A 17,187-nucleotide genomic window follows, 5' to 3' on the forward strand; every position below is an offset into this window, starting at 1 on the left:
TAACATGACCACCATCAATGGACGAACAGTCGAGAAAATAATTTAGATTAGTTTTAGGTTAGTTGGTAAACAGAAATGATCCAAATTTATTCAAATTATCCCATTCATAATCAAAATACATAAAAATATTTTTCGCATTCACAAAAGTATTAATATTAATAGTTGTCAAATTACAAAAATATCAGTTTCGTTCAAATCGGAAAAGATTTTTGCAAGTTTAGGAACCTTTGTTACGAAAGATTTTAATCATTAAAGATTAATAAATAATTGATTAACAATAATAGATTTTGAGGAATTGTTTAGTAGAATGTTCGTAGAAAGGATATTCCATCAATTTGTTGCACATTTGCCTTAATTCAGCTTCAATCGACTTTAAATTGTTATGATTTCCTTTCGCTTCCCAAACTCGACTTTCGTAAATACTAAAATAATGTTCCAATGCTTTTTTCCCAAGATTTTCACGATCGGTTTCACAAAGATATCCTTCGCTATTAAACTCTGATGAGCTCAAAAGTATTGCGATTCTCAATAATTGTTTAGCATCACCTAAACTCTTATTCACATCAATCAATAAATCTGTCGATCGACGAATGTGAGAAAAGAAACTTCCTGGTCTTTCGATAAAGTTGTTTGATGTCTTCTGGATTCCAGGGAATATGTAATATTCACATTTAGTTGGATCGAAAACATTTTGAATCGAGAGAAATTTTCTGTTTCAGTTGAATTATCCCAATTTCGGAAGTAGTAGAACTTGGTGGATAAGTTGGTGGTTCAAATGGTTCGGTGAGTATCTTTCGAGAGTTTAGAAAATCATTAGAAAGATAATAAATATGAGCCATTCGATAAAGAGCTTTGTAATGGCTGGGAGAACATTTTAATATTCTGAGCATCGCTTCACGACACAGATTAACGATTTTTCGATTTAATCGTTGGTCTTCACTTTCCACAGTAGCCAAATCAGAAATTCCGTTTCGGTATCATCAATGGTTTTACCATTTCTTGACTCAGAAACGAAGAAAGTAATGCTTTTTTCTGCACGAGTTAGAACCTCCAGTATTTTCGATGATAGAGTTTTATCTCTTTGATTATACTTGAGGGCATAAGCATGAATACGATAGTGAATTTCGATGCCAAAACGATATTGAATAGAATTGGAACATTAATTCCAGAAGCTGCTTCACTTGAGACAAAATGTGACAAAGATAATTCGTAATAACGAAGTGCCTCTGAGATGTCACTTCTCTCAGCGATTTTTCCTAAGAAATAATAATTTAGCCAAATTTTGTCAACATTAGCAAATTTGTTAGCTGATTCAAAGCAAGCTCGAGCTTGGTCCAAGAACCGCTTTCGTTGTTTTTTAATTTCTTCTTTTTGTGAATTCTCCAAAACTGGTCCAAATTTCATGGCTTGTGAAATATAACTCGCGATGTTATAAGCGCACTTTCCATATTCGAACCATACCTTGGATTCGCTCTCTCAACCCGATCGCTTTATTAAACAATTTACATACTCTTCCCCCCATAAAAAACACCCTTTTCATAGATGAGTAGATAACGTGACAGTTCTGTTCGTGAATAGAAATATGAGATTAGAACTTTAACAAAATAAGTGTTTTTAATACTTACAGTCGAAAAATATTGATCAATTTGACTTGTTATTGCGAGAGCACAACCAGCCCATGAATCAATTCGATTGAGATTTAAAGTTAGATCGAGAAAGTAGAATTGTACGGCTTTTCTATGAATTAGATGAACATTATTAGAAACATTTAAATTTGCTATTAAATGAATTAACTTACTTAAACTCTTCGTTTTTCAAGTAATAATCAGCTAGATAATAGTAAAGATCTCGAGTAACATGATCTTTTGGAATACTTGATGACGGCTCAATTGGTTTCCCATGATCGACATATTCTTTGACAGAATTGGAAAATCTTTCAGGATTTAAATTGTCAGGAATCAAGGGAAGTAAGTTGCATAACAACTTGGCAGTATTCAAATCAATTGATTTACTTATTTCACTAGTAAAAGTTGGCAAAGTCTTAGGAATAAAAAAATTGTAAATAATATCAACGTCCTTCCAACGTAAATTAAGCCCCGCTCCTTGATGAGCCGACAGTAAGCTACATTTTAACCTCTTGTAAAAACAGCCAAGACAGTTGAGGATTAATTTCTCTCTCTTGATATTTGATTTATTGACCAAGAAATCAAGTGATAGGGATAAAAACTTTCCATTGGAATGATAACAAGCTCCATTATCCCCTAGATAAAAGTGAACTGAATCAATCAAATCAACAACTTTTTCTTCACCCGTATTACCAAGTCGCATCTCGTTTATGAATACTTGTAGAATACAAGTCCAGGCTATTGCATTGTAATCTTCGGTCCCTAATTTTAACAGCTTAATGGCCAATTCTCGATTAATTGATAGTTCTCCATTCTTTAAACAAGATCGTAATAGATTTAGCATTTGATGAGTGTATTGATTACTTTGAGAAAGTATTTCGATTCCACGTTTCCATTGTTGTGATGACCGAATCGCTTGACAAAAATACTTTTCTTCTTGTTTAGAGAGCTCAGATTTAGATGCTAATAGTTCAACAATTTCTTCGTGTCGATGTTGATCCAATAAAGTGTCAAAATTATTTTCATTCATATTGTTTATCATTGATCTAAGACTAGAAGAGGTATACACAGTTTGATTTGCTGCTTGAACTGATTTCAGGTTAGTTTTGGTGAGAATTTCATTTGCCATTAGAAGATAATCAACTTTGGATTCTTTGATTCCTCGAAGAATCAAAAGACGAATGAAAAATTTATCATAATCGTTTGGACTCATCAAATCTCGTAGATATGGAATTGATTCAGTCAAAAATATTGCTTCGGTTTCATCGAATTGAACTTCATTGGCAATTAAAATCAAGTTTGTTGTGTCAACACTTATATCTTCAACAGAGCACGTTAAAGGCGTCGGTAACTTTTTCCATTTTCGATGAATTCCATACAGATCCATGAAATTAGAAGGTAATCTGACTGTGGTGGCTTCGCTTGCTATCTCATAGAGAAGATCAGGAATGAGTAGATGGATTTGTTTTCCTTTTGAGACAGACGACTTTTGTTTCGAGAGGAATTGGGTGAGAATTAGATTTTCTACTTGAGCTTCGTTCTGTGTTTCCATCTGTAACTCATCTTCTTGGACTATTTCAGGAGTTGAAATACTTTCTGGGAGCATATAGAAAATCCTTTGGAACATAATTTCAACTGTTTCATCGATTTCATCGATTGTTTCATCGATCTTTTTATCTCGTTTTGCTGGTGGATCATGACCTTGGCACTTTCGTTTATTATTTTGCTTTTCTTTGGAAGAAGGGCGAAGATTAGAAAGAGGATTGCCAGTGATTTTCGATGTACTAAGATTGAGTCTTTGTTTTTCCATTCCCCTGTTAACAGTTATTAGAGCTGAAATTAAGGATTCTAACGACATCGTTTCGGTGTTGAGGTCTGATTGCAAAGATTTTCGAACATTTTCTTGTTGCGTTTCAGTCTTCTTTTGTTTATCACGAAGTTGTTTCATCTTCTTGAGTTCGTCTAAAATTTTCGTTCTTCTCGTTTTATCACTTGCGGCCCTACAATCGAGTAGATAATCAAGACCAACAGGTATTTCTGATTTTAAAGTTGGTAAAGATTTCAAAATCACTTCTATTAAAACACGAGCTTTGAAGTAATTACAATCTGCAGTCAAACCTTTGATCGCAAGTTTTAAACAATTACTGAAGTCATCTAGAACGAAATAAAGACCCATTAAAGTGTCAAGAACAATCCAATTGTTCGGACTGATTCGATGAGCTTCTTCACAACAAACTCGAGCGACGAGAAAATCAGACTGATTAAGAGCTCGTTTACCAGTTTCAATCATTAGAGTTACATCACCACCAGCGATTGATGAGCAATCGAGAAAATAATCCAGATTATTTTGTGAAAGTTCACATTCAGTTTTGAGAACGTAAAATTTTTTAAAGAGATTGTTGTGTCCACAGTAACAAGATGAAGCTCTACATACATTTCGGTGGAAAATTTGTTCTTTGATTACGTCGTAAGTTAATTTGATCAAATTATCAGGAAAAAAAGGACCATGATTAAGCTTCCAGTTCCGCGGACCAGGAATCAACTCATGAAAAGCTCTTTCAGATTCTTTAGTCCAATCTACACCCGATTTGATTAATTCAGGAATAACATACGATTGAACGATTTCCTTAACCCACAACTTCAATTTTGAATCCGCATGTTCATTGTTGAGCTTTGTCGATTCGATTATATCGATTATTCCAAATTTATCATTGCGATTCAATTGATTCGAAAATTGTTTTACTTTGTTTACTTCCGCTCGCAAAGAGTCTGTTTTGACCTTGTTGACACTCAAGTAACTTTTTAATTTACTTCTCATATGTCCGATTCCTTTATTGAATTCGGCCCTTTCGTTTTCTATCTCGATTCTATACTCTTTTAGTTTTGTGTTCAATAGATCCAATCGTTTTTGTACATAAACACGATAAATTTCAACATTTTCGGCTATATTTATGTTGTTGGTATCGTTGTTGTTATTGTCTAGTTCAATGGGCACAATATTAACTGAGTTATTATCCTGATTACATGAAGCACAGAAAAACTCGTTAGTTGTCTTGTCCACAAATTCAGCGATACAGTTGTTACATTTGGAACAGGTTTGGTCATCGGTGTCCGGGGTGTCAATCGCTTTGAGATAATCGGTTTCGACGAGTTCAGATTTACACAAGACACACGACCGATTTTCTCGTTTACACTTTTCACAAAATGTCCTCAAACACTTGTGAACATAAAAAACGCTACTTTGATCATGACCACAGTCCAACTTGACGATTGATTGATTACTTGTTACCTGGAGGGAATAAAGAGATTCAAATTGTTTAATTAAACAAAAGGTCAATTAAAGGATAATAATAGAAAGACCAACAACTAATACTCACTTTTGCCATGAAGATCAAAGGTAAAGATGATCCAAGGAATCAACTGTATTCAAAGAGAATGATTCAATAAATGATAAAAATTCATCTAAAGGAAGTTACAATCAACATTTACAATTAAAATTAAGATAAAATTTTATTATTGTTGATAAAATGGTCAAGAAAAGATAAAATTTTTGTGATTGTCTTTTTCTTTAGGATTGTATCTTAATTTTCACTTAATCTCTGGTGAGATACTCTAAGAATGTAACTTTCCTTTTTGTCTGACCCTTTAAAAGACCAGATTAAACGTAAAAATGGACTTTCACTTTCAAAGGATCTCTAATTGAAGCTCGATTCATTCTCCATGTGCACTTAATTGTTACTAACAGCGATCTCTTTCCACTGGTTTAAATGGTTAATACAGCCACGAAAAATGAGATGAGAACAAAATTTATATCAATTGCGCATAAAGAGATAATTTAATCAAAATTAAAAGTAAAATTGAATTGATTTAAATGGAGAGTAATAGAAAATGTAATCACAATTAGAAAAAAATTATCACTTTATGCGCAATTGATATAATAAATTTTCTTATAACGTTAGTTCAACTAGTAACTCACGAAAGGATGTTAAGTTTAAAAAGCATAACTTATCTTACCTAAAAATGTGATAAGAAGATGACAATTTAATTCAATTGTAGACATTTTTAATCTTTTCACAATTTTAGGTAAGATAGTAGTAATTAATTTACTTAATCTGAATTATGGAGTGTTTTAGATAAGAATATCTAACCCTCACGACGATTAAATGTTGTGAAAACGGCAAAAGTTTCGGGGACCGTGGTAAAAGAAAAAAAAAGACAAAAAAAAGCAAAGAAAGTTCTCAACCGTCAATTAGAATTGAAGTGAAAGAGTCTCAAGATATTTTATTCTGAAATTCGGTGAAATATTCACAATAATAACACTTATAATCATTATAAAATTGCATAAAATACTTTTCATATTCGCAAAATAATTAATCGAATCACAAAAATTTTAGATTCGTTCAGAATCGGAAAAGATTTTCGCAAGTTTAAGAAACTTTGTTAGGAAAGATTCGTCTTTAAAGTTAGTGATTAATAAATTGTTATACATTCTTTGAAATTGCCATGTTTTTCGAGGAATTGTTTAGTAGAATGTTCGTAGAAAGGATATTTCATCAATTTGTTACACATTTGCCTTAATTCAGCTTCAATCGACTTTAAATTGTTATGATTTCCTTTCGCTTCCATAATTCGACTCTCGTAAATACTAAAATAATGTTCCAATGCTTTTTTCCCAAGACTTTCTCGATCGGTTTCACAAAGATATCCTTCGCTATTCAACTCTGATGAGCTCAAAAATATTGCAATTCTCAATAATTGTTTAGCATCACCTAAATTCTTATTTACATCAATCAATAAATCTGTCGATCGACGGATGTGAGAAAAGAAACTTCCTGGTCTTTCGATAAAGTTGTCCGATGTCTTCTGAATGCCATGGAATAAGTAATATTCACATGCCGTTGAGTCAAAAACATTTTGAATTGAGAGAAATTTTTCAGTTTCAGTTGAATTATTCCCAAATCCAAAATCATTAGAACTTTGTGGATAAGTTGGTGGTTCAAATGGTTCGGTGAGTATCTTTCGAGAGTTTAGAAAATCATTAGAAAGATAATAAAGATGAGCCATTCGATAAAGAGCTTTGTAATGACCCGGAGAACATTTTAATATTCTAAGCATCGCTTCACGACACAGATTAACGATTTTTCGATGTAATCGTTGGTCTTCACTTTCCAAAGTAGCCAAATCAGAAATTCCGTTTTCGATATCATCAATAGTTTTATCATTTCTTGATACAGAACCAAAGAAATTACTTTTGTCTACACGATTTAGAATCTCCAGTATTTTCGATGATAGAATTTTATCTCTATTAATATACTTGAGAGCATAAGCATGAATGCGATAGTGAATTTCAATGCCAAAACGATATTGAATAGAATTGGGAACATTAATTCCAGTTGCTTCACTTGAGACAAAATGTGACAAAGATAATTCGTAATAACGAAGTGCCTCTGAGATGTTACTTTCTCAGCGATTTTTCCTAAGAAATAATAATTCATCATAATTTCGTCAACGTTAGAAAATTTGTGAGCTGATTCAAAGCAAACTCGAGCTTGGTCCAAGAATCGCTTTCGTTGTTTTTTAATTTCTTCTTTTTTTGAATTCTCCAGGACTGGTCCAAATTTCATGGCTTGTGAAATATAACTCGCGATGTTATAAGCGCACTTTCCATATTCGAACCATACCTTGGATTCGCTCTCTTTCAGCCCAATCGCTTTATTGAACAACTTACATACTCTGTCCCCCATGAAAAACAAATACTTACAAATAGCTGAGTAGAGAACGCGACGGTTCTGTTCGTGAATAGAAATATGAGATTAGAGCTTTAACTTTAGAAAATAGTGTTTTATACTTACAGTCGAAAAATATTGATCAATTTGACTTGTTATTGCGAGAGCACAACCAACCCATGAATCAAATCGATTGAGATTTAAAGTTAAATCAAGAAAGTAAAATTGTTCGGCTTTTCTATGAATTAGATGAATAATATTAGAAATCATTTAAATTTGCAGTCGATTAAAGTGAAGCAACTTACTGAAACTCTTCGTTTTTAAAGTAATGATCAGCTAGATAATAGTAAAGATCTTGAGTAACATGATGTTTTGGAATACTTGTTGTAGGCTCAATTGGTTTCCCATGATCGACATATTCTTTGACAGAATTGGAAAATCTTTCGGGATTTAAATTGTCAGGAACCAAGGGAAGTAAATTGCATAACAACTTGGCAGTATTTGCATCAATCGATTTACTTTTTTCACTTGTAAAAGTTGGCAAAGTCTTAGGAATAAAAAAATTGTAAATAATATCAACGTCCTTCAAACGTAAATTAAACCCCGCTCCTTGATGAGCCGACAGTAAGCTACATTTTAACCTCTTGTAAAAACAGCCAAGACAGTTGAGGATTAATTTCTCTCTCTTGATATTTGATTTATTGACCAAGAAATCAAGTGATAGAGATAAAAACTTTCCATTGGAATGACAACAAGCTTCGTTATCCCCTAGATAAAAGTGGACTGAATCAATCAACTCAATAACTTTTCCCTCGTTCGTGTTACCAAGTCTCATCTCGTTTATGAATGTTTGTAAAATACAAGTCCAGGCTATTGCATTGTAATCTTCGGTCCCCAATTTTAACAATTTGATAGCAAATTCTCGATCAATTGATAGTTTATCTCCATTCTTTAAACAAGATCGTAATAGATTCAGCAATGTGTCGGTTAACTGTTTACATCGAGAAAGTATTTCGATCCCTCGTTTCCATTGTTGTGATGACCGAATCGCTTGACAAAATACTTTTCTTCTTGCTTAGAGAGCTCAGATTTAGATGCTAATAGTTCAACGATTTCATCGTGTCGATGTTGATCCAATAATGTGTCCAAATTATTTTCATTCATCTTGTTAATCATTGATCTAAGGGAAAATGAGGTGTAAACAGTTTGATTTGCTGCTTGAACTGATTTCAGGTTAGTTTTGGTAAGAATTTCATTTGCCATTAGAAGATAATCAACTTTGGATTCTTTGATTCCTCTAAGAATCAAAAGACGAATGAAAAATTTATCATAATCGTTTGGATTCATCAAATCTCGCAGATATGGAATTGATTCAGTCAAAAATATTGCGTCGGATTGATTGAATTCAATTTCATTGGCAATTAAAATCAATTTTGATGCGTCAACACTTATATCTTCAACAGAGCACGTTAAAGCGTCGGTAACGAATACCGTTTTCGATAAATTTTATACAGATCCATGAAATTAGAAGGTAATTTGACTGCGGTGGCCTCGTTTGCTATCTCATAGAGAAGATCAGGAATGAGTAGATGGATTTGTTCGCCTTTTGAGACAGACGACTTTTGTTTCGAGAGGAATTGGGTAAGAATTAGATTTTCTACTTGAGCTTCGTTCTGTGTTTCCATCTGTAACTCATCTTCTTGGACTATTTCAGGAGTTAAAATGCTTTCTGGGAGCATATAGAAAATCCTGGAACATAATTTCAACTGTTTCATCTATTGTCTTTTTACCTCGTTTTGCTGGTGGATCCTGACCTTGGCTCTTTCGTTTATTATTTTGCTTTTCTGTGACAGAATAACGAGGATTAGAAAGAGGCTTGTAGAAGGGAATGATTTTCAATGGTATTGATGTACTAAGATTGGTTTGTTTTTCACTGTTAATAATTATTAGAGCTGAAATTGTGGATTGTAACGACGAAAGTGTTTTTGAATTGAGGTTCGATTGCAAAGATTTTCGAACATTTTCTTGTTGCGTTTCAGTTTTCTTTTGTTCATCACGAAGTTGTTTCATCTTCTTAAGTTCATCTAAAGTTTTTGTTCTTCTCGTCTTAGCAATTGCGGTCCTACAATTGAGCAGATAATCCAGATCAACAGGGATTTCTGATTCTAGAGTTGGTGAAGATTTAAAATCACTTCTATTAAAACACGAGCTTTGAAGTAATTACGATCTGCAGTCAAACCTTTGATTGCGAGCTTAAGACAATTATTGTTATCATCTAGCACGAAATAAAGACTCATTAAGGTGTCGAGAACAAACCAATTGGTCGGACTGAGTCGATGAGCTTCTTCAAAACAAACTCGTGCGATATGAAAATCAGACTGATTAAGAGCTCGTTTACCAGTTTCAATCATTAGAGTTACATCACCACCAGCGATTGATGAGCAATCGAGAAAATAATCCAGATTATTTTGTGAAAGTTTATATTCAGTCCTAAGGTCATGAACTCTTTTCATGAGATTGTTGTGTTCACAGTAACAAGACGAAGCTCTACAGATAGCTCGATGGAAAATTTGTTCTTTGATTAAGTCGGAAGTTAATTTGAGTAAATTATCAGGAAAAAAAGGACCATGATTAAGCTTCCAGTTCCGCGGACCAGGAACCAACTCATGAAAAGCTCTTTCAGATTCTTCAGTCCAATCTACACCCGATTTGGTTAATTCAGGAATAACATACGATTGAACTATCTCATCGACCCATAACTTTAATTTCGAGTCCGCAAGTTTATTGTTGAGCTTTTTCGACTTGATGAGAGGATTATCCCAAATTTATCATTACGATTCAATTGATTCGAAAATTGTTTTACTTTGTTTACTTCCGCTTGCAAAGAATCTGTTTTAACCTTGTTGGCAAGCCAGTAACTTTCTAATTTACTTCTCATGTGACCGATCCCTTTGTTGAATTCGGCCTTTTCGTTTTCTATCTCAATCGTATAATCTTGTAGCTTGTTGCTCAATAGATCCAATCTTTTTTGTACATCAACACGATAAATTTCAACGTTTTTGGCTATGCTTGTGTTGTCGGTATCGTTGTTGTTATTGTCTAGTTCAATGGGCACAATATTAACTGAGTTATTATCCTGATTACATGAAGCACAGAAAAGCTCATTAGTTGTCTTGTCCAAAAACTTAGCGATACGGATGATACATTTGGAACAGGGTTGGTCATCGGTGTCCGGGGTGTCAATCGCTTTGAGATAATCAGTCTGGACCAGTTCAGATTTACACAAGACACATGAGCGATTTTCTCCTTTACACTTTTCACAAAACGTGTTCAAACACTTGTGAACATAAAAACGTCACTTTGATCGTGACCACAGTCCAACTTGGCGATTGATTGGTTACTTGTTACCTGGTGTGGATGAAGAGATTCAAATTGTTTAATTAAACGAAAGGTCAGTTAAAGGATAATAATAGAAAGACCAACAACTAATATTTACTTTTTCCATGAAGATCAAATGTAAAGATGATCCAAGGAATCAACTGTATCCAAAGAAAATGATTCAATAAATGATAAAAATTCACCCAAAAGACCAGATTGACACGTAAAAAATGGACTTTCACTTTCAAAGCCTCTCTAATTTAAGTTTGATTTATTCTCCATGTTCACTTAATTGTTACAAACAAGTATTGCGATCCACTGATTTAAATGGTTAATATAATAAATCGTCTTTTATAAATGATGATTCGACAAAAAACTAAACATTTTATCAGTCCTTTTCACGATAAAAAACACTTGAAAATTTTACCTTGTAAACAAGTTAACATAACGTTAGTTTAACTAGTGATAATTAGTGATAACTAGCAGTAACTAGTAATTAATTTACTTTAATACATAATATATGTCATACAGTCAAGGGAAATGATATAAAATTACCCTCAAACTCAGCTGCTTTTCCATAAAATCAATATGGTTAATTGGAATTATGGTGAGTTTCAGATAAGATTATCTAATCATCACTGCGATTAGATTAATTATCGGTTATTTGAAAAGCACAGTGGAAGCTAATGGAAAAGGTAAAGCTCGTGAATTGTGGTAAAAGACGAAAAGAGGCAAAAAAGGGACGAAATTCTCAACCGTCAAGTAGAATTGAAGTGAAAGAGTCTCAGGACATTTTATTCTGAAATTTGGCAAAATATTCACAATAATAACACTTACAACATAATAAACAAAATTGCAAGGTAATTCAATTTTCTGATTTTTGATGCTCAAAGTTTGAACGTCAATTTAAATAATTCAATTTCAATTTGGAAATTTGATTTTTTTTGTCGATACTTTGGTCACATAAATTGATCTGAATTTATCTTAAAATCATAAAAATTCAATATTTAAGTAAAACAACTAAATTTGAAAAGTTTATTTGCCTCTCTTTTTGCTTCTTGCTTTTCTCTTTTTTCGCCTTATACCAGAGTTTAAGCTTGGTTATTTTTCGCAATCAACTGACAATTAACCAACCGGCTGATTTTTCAACCAACAATCACGAGTTTAATTCGGTGGAAGTTAATGATAGTTAATGTGCAGCTAATGGAAAAGACCTTTAAATTATTTTGAGTTTTTTACTCTCAAATTAAAGGGAAAAAAGAAGCTCCTCCCCTTTAACCAAAACTTCACTAAAAAGTAGCTCCATCTGTGGAATACGAAAAAACTCAAATTCCACAAAAGAAGCGCTTTTTTCAAAAACTTCGAATCAGCGATTTAATGAAAATACTAATTGAAAATAAATTAATTAGTTCAAACTTGGTTTTGGATTCAATTAAATGAACATCATATTAACTATCAACTCATTTTTCATATTATTCAGTTCGGTTGACTGAGTTTTGGTTTATTGAATTTAATTATTGATGACGATGGTTAACTATCAATTCAAATTTTGATTTAATTGGATTACAAATTACTTTTGATTGGTAAATTTCATCATTAACCAACTTTTAGATGTATTAAATTAAATTTGTTCCGATTGTTGCCTCAATTCAAAGCATATACATAATATTAATAATAATAATAATTAAGCAATTTGAGTTAGATAATATTTCATAATTTGATTGTTTCATTAATTTCCACTATAATCAATCAGGATTTAAAGGAAATTATTATTAACTCATTCGGATGATATTTCGTTGATATTAATCAAAATATAATAATTTCTTTCAATTGATTACCTTGTATCAACAATTTAATCCTAAATTGCTATTTCAATTAGTATCTCTACTTTGTCCAGCAAAAAACTTGACCTCAGGATATTAGCTAATTTATTTGATTATGTAAGTTAATTTCATCTAACAATAAATCAATCACTTTATTTACACAATAATCATAATTAAGTTACAGACCAATTATGTCTAATTTTAAACAGTTTTATCCAAACAACTTGATCATCAAAATAAGTAAATTGTCACTTAATTGTTGTCACCTGTTTCCATCAATTAAAAACAATAACAATACTAATCTACTGATTACTCTAATTATAATAATGTTAATCGCTTATTCCTACAGCTATTAACTTGATAAAAATTTAAACGTTGATCAATTGATTAGCCACAATCAGGATCAATATCAATTGTTAAAGAATCAATCAAAATGATTATTGTAAATCAAGTAAACTTATTTCAACTTTCTAAATTGATTTAATTTAACATTAACCAGACTAGACAATTTAATGTTATTTGATGGAAACACAAAGACAATTAGTAAATAAAATCGTAACCATTTTAATCAAATTCAAGCAACTATTAGTTAACACGATAACCTTAATAATAGTAAACATGAACATCCAGAAAATAACGGTAAATGATTAACGATTAATACTCACTAACAATCAATCAATACAATTTAGTTGTCAATGGTAACTTAATGGATAGAAAATTAATTTTCCATCTCATCCAAGTTAATTCATTTAATCATGAAGATGAGGATGATGAGGAGGAAAAAAACAATGACCTAAGCCTGATAATCATCATGATAATCAACAAAATGATTATCGTTGTGTGAATAATTAAACTGTTAACACAATTCAATTTCCACATGAATCTTCAATCATCTTTATGATAATTGAAGTACATATAAGATAATCAATTTGAAGATGATGATAAAAGATGATAAGAAAGAAAGAGAGAGAGAGATGATAACTTACATTAGCCATATTCATTGGGTGTGGTTATCATCATTTTCATGATAAACACCAAACAGGAGTAATCATAATTTCATTCCCAATGAACTTGACAATATCAATGATGTTTAACTAATTTCAATCATCTTCAAACTCCTAATGACTTGAACATGACTTTAATGATAATTTCATGGTGATTATCAACTAAATTAACATTTTATCATAATAATTATCATAATTTAAAAGTTGAATATGATTTTCAGTTTCCATGATAACAAACAAAGTTAATCATGTTAAAAAAAACAATATTATCATCAGAATCTAATTTTTAAATTATCATGTCAAGTTATATGAAAAAACAAATGTTCAATCAATCAATATCAATAATAATCATGATCAAAATGGTAACAATCAATGAATCATTTCAGTTTACATGATATTAATTTCAAAAAATGATAATCAAGTTAATATATTAATTCAGAAACTTTTACTAATATTTAATTTTCACTTGGATGATTACTAAAGGTATTATTTTTTTCATCTCTCATCATGTTAATATATTTAGCATGATGATGATGATGATGATGACGATGATGTAAATCATTATAGCTTGAAACTCATGATGTTAAATTTGATTCCTGAACAACCATTATCATGATGATGATGAAAGGATGACAAGTAATAGACTCACAAAAATGGGATGAGGATGAAAATGATAAAAGTTTACCAACAATGAAAACAGTGATTTAGTCAGAAATGATCATGTAAATTGTTGTGAAAGCTGAAAGTTATTATGATAACTATTATTATGACCTGAACTTTTTTTTCAATTGTTATTATTACATGAAAATTGAACGATAACCATGAGACTTTTTCTCTGGCAACTTTTACCATCTTTTCATGATCATCAAGAAAATATTTTCACTGAATATCGAAAGTAATAGTTACTAATATGATAAAATAATTCCATCGGAATCAATGGATTAGCCTGAAGACTTTTATTTTATCTCAGTTGATTTTTGCGTTTTTGTTTACCTTTTATGCCTTTAAGATAAGAAATTAAATTATCATCATGAAATGATTTCCTTTCCTCATGAGGATCAACTGAATCAGAATTATATCATTAGATTTATACAAAAGAAAAACGTTGAAATGTAAAGAGGAAGATGATGATCAGGATGACAGAAAATTAAACGAGACTTTTTGTTTCACTTGACATGGAAAATATAATATTCTTGATTGAATTGATAGAAAACAATGATGAACATGATGAAAAGAATGATGATATTTGTTAGATAGAAAAGGAAATTGACGAATAAGAAGAAGAAGAAAATTCTTTTTAAAATCGTAATTCTTTTCTTTTCTATTCAATTTAATTTCTTCAATTCTGATGATTATCTCATCCGGTTCCTCCATCACCATCACATCCGAATGCTAGAAAGTTCTGATAATTATCATGATAATTTTTTAAGTATTTTCGATTCTCTCGGTAATTTTCAAAAATAACCAATCGATTTGACTACTAAAATATGATAACATTGATCAGATGAACATGAAATTACCTGATAGATATTAATAGTGCTTATTATCATGATAATAATGAATTGAATCAACACAAAGCCACTGGGAGTGAAAATGAATGAATGAAATGAGAAAGGAAGGAAAAAGTTTCTTTTTTTTCATTCCAATGAGAATCATTGTAATATTTTGTTTCCATGGATTGACCTTGACCTTATTTAACTTCAAACGTCCTTTGGTCTGATCATCAAGTATTTTTTATCTTCTTCTTCCTTCCCTCTCTCTCAAAAACCTTCATCTTCAATCTTATCTAATCATCATCACTTATACTAATAAGTTCAGTTGTTTTTTTTTCTTATTTCAGGGTAAAAAGTAAAAAGGTGTATGAAGAAGAGAGATGAAAGACAAGGATGATCACCGGATGATAATGATGATAATATGAGTTGGTTTTCAGTGTTCTCGGGTCGATAATGCTAAAAATAAATTTTCTCACAAACATTGTTGAATTACTGGTAAACCATAGACTCGAATTCAGCTTTTACCATATTAGTTCAGTTCGAAAATCATCAACATAGAAATAATCTGTTGGTCCATTTGGATGATGATAATGTTGATCTTCTTTCATTATCATCATCATTCTCTCTCTTATTCCTATGGTTATTTTGATAATATTAAATGTTCCAGAAAGTAGAAGATGTTAAACTTTTAATGTTTAAGGAGTTGAACAAGTAAAGGACGAAGAAAATGTTTCCATCCTCATCTTTTATCCCTCTGGTGACTTTCAACTCTTTCATTAAAGTAAAATTGTTTCATTTATTAGGCTTGGCTTGTTTTCTCAGTAAAATCTTTATCCTCATCATTTAATTTCCTTGTAAATTGTTATCTTCTTGTCTTAGAGTATTTTTCCCATTAGGAAAACTTTTCTCTGTTCGATCTTAGCTCAGAGTTTCCCGATTTCACCCTGAATCCTGGGGTTGACTCTTCGTGTTTGCATTTTGGTTTAATTGAATTATGTATAATTAGTGACAGTTTGTTACCTTAATGTTACCTTAAGCCTCTAACAAGAGAGGAATTAACGTAAATTTGAGGGAAAGTTGATCAAATGGAATAGACGTTAAGTCCTTGTCGTTCATGAAGGATATCTGACTGAATTTACATCGCGACTACTACGAGAACTTTTCATGAAGATCATCACCTTCGTCTAATTAATTAATTTTCTCAATCGATCCTCTAATTTGCCTTCACTTTCTCCTTCGGTTCCAGGCAAAACCCGGAGCATTAACAGGAAAATTTTTGAAAACGGCTTCTTTAACTTTCTTGGTTAAAGCTGAAACATTGACTCCCTCAACTCGAAAAACTCTTTGCCATCTACAGCGACATATGAAGCGAAAGTATTTACTCTGATTTGTGGTTAATCTACACCATGTAGAAATCATCTTCTCATGATGGTAATGATGATGATTTTTAATTGCAATCAAGAAACATTATCATTATCATAGTAGCTTTTACTTATTATCTTTTAAGTCAATAGTCTTAGGCGAGGATAAAATCAAGGGAAAAGAAATGAGTTGTTGATGGTGATTAGATTCGAGTGAAAGTGTTTCGAGAATGGAAGCCTCAAGAGAGAGAGAGAGAGAGAGAGAGAGAGAGAGAGAGAGAGAGAGAGAGAGAAAATTCTGTGCAAAAAATGGAGGAGAACAAATATATGGATGAAGAACTGAGGAAAAACTGTTAGCCGAGAGAAAAGAGAAAAAAAGATTGCTGATGATTCAATGGAATGAGATGGAAAAAACGGTTTTCATGAAGAGGCAGAACCAGAGAATAAGATGATGATGATGATGATAAGGCAGATGAATACAGGGAGGGAGTGCAAGGGAAGATGAGGAAGAAAAAGAGGCATAAAGATGAAGGAGAGAAAGAAACAGCATCAGAGTAAAAGAATCAGTAGTTTCATTGGAAACTCATAAAATCCAAGGAAACATTGGGAGAAGAGAAAAGAAAGAGAAAAGAAAGAGGAGAGAGAAAGAGAAAGAGAAAGAGATATGATGATAGAAAATAACGGTAAGATGAAGATAGAAAGTGAATGAGAGAAATTAGATAAACTCTCATGAGAATAAGATATTAGCAGAAAAGAGAAAGAAAGAAAGACAGAGAA

At 31.8% G+C, this 17,187-nt stretch overlaps 1 protein-coding gene across 2 annotated transcripts; it reads right to left on the bottom strand.

Annotated features, from left to right (window-relative positions):
- Positions 1–62: 62 nt before the first annotated feature.
- LOC128392084 (uncharacterized) lies at positions 63–11,229 on the bottom strand. Of its 2 annotated transcripts, none has more exons than XM_053352066.1 (4): positions 10,848–11,229; positions 1,799–4,914; positions 1,626–1,737; positions 63–1,564 (listed from the first exon to the last, which is right to left on the bottom strand). In XM_053352066.1, exons 1-4 carry the CDS (start codon positions 10,854–10,856, stop codon positions 1,430–1,432), a joined length of 3,372 nt encoding a protein of 1,123 aa, XP_053208041.1. In that variant the 5' UTR covers positions 10,857–11,229; the 3' UTR covers positions 63–1,429. The 2 variants fall into 2 exon arrangements, with proteins under 2 accessions (XP_053208041.1, XP_053208040.1); XM_053352065.1 differs by lacking the exon at positions 10,848–11,229 and adding an exon at positions 5,003–5,200.
- Between the last annotated feature and the right edge of the window lie 5,958 nt (positions 11,230–17,187).

The sequence above is a fragment of the Panonychus citri genome, unplaced genomic scaffold, assembly GCF_014898815.1.
Source record: "Panonychus citri isolate SS breed McGregor unplaced genomic scaffold, ASM1489881v1 Contig00135, whole genome shotgun sequence".
NCBI lineage: Eukaryota > Metazoa > Arthropoda > Arachnida > Trombidiformes > Tetranychidae > Panonychus > Panonychus citri.

Coding starts and splice junctions, on each gene's coding strand:
- LOC128392084 (XM_053352066.1), bottom strand. Junction 1,738..1,798: donor TTGAAAAACGAAGAGTTTAA/GTAAGTTAATTC, acceptor TCTAATTCATAG/AAAAGCCGTACAATTCTACT. Junction 1,565..1,625: donor TTGATCAATATTTTTCGACT/GTAAGTATTAAA, acceptor ATTCACGAACAG/AACTGTCACGTTATCTACTC.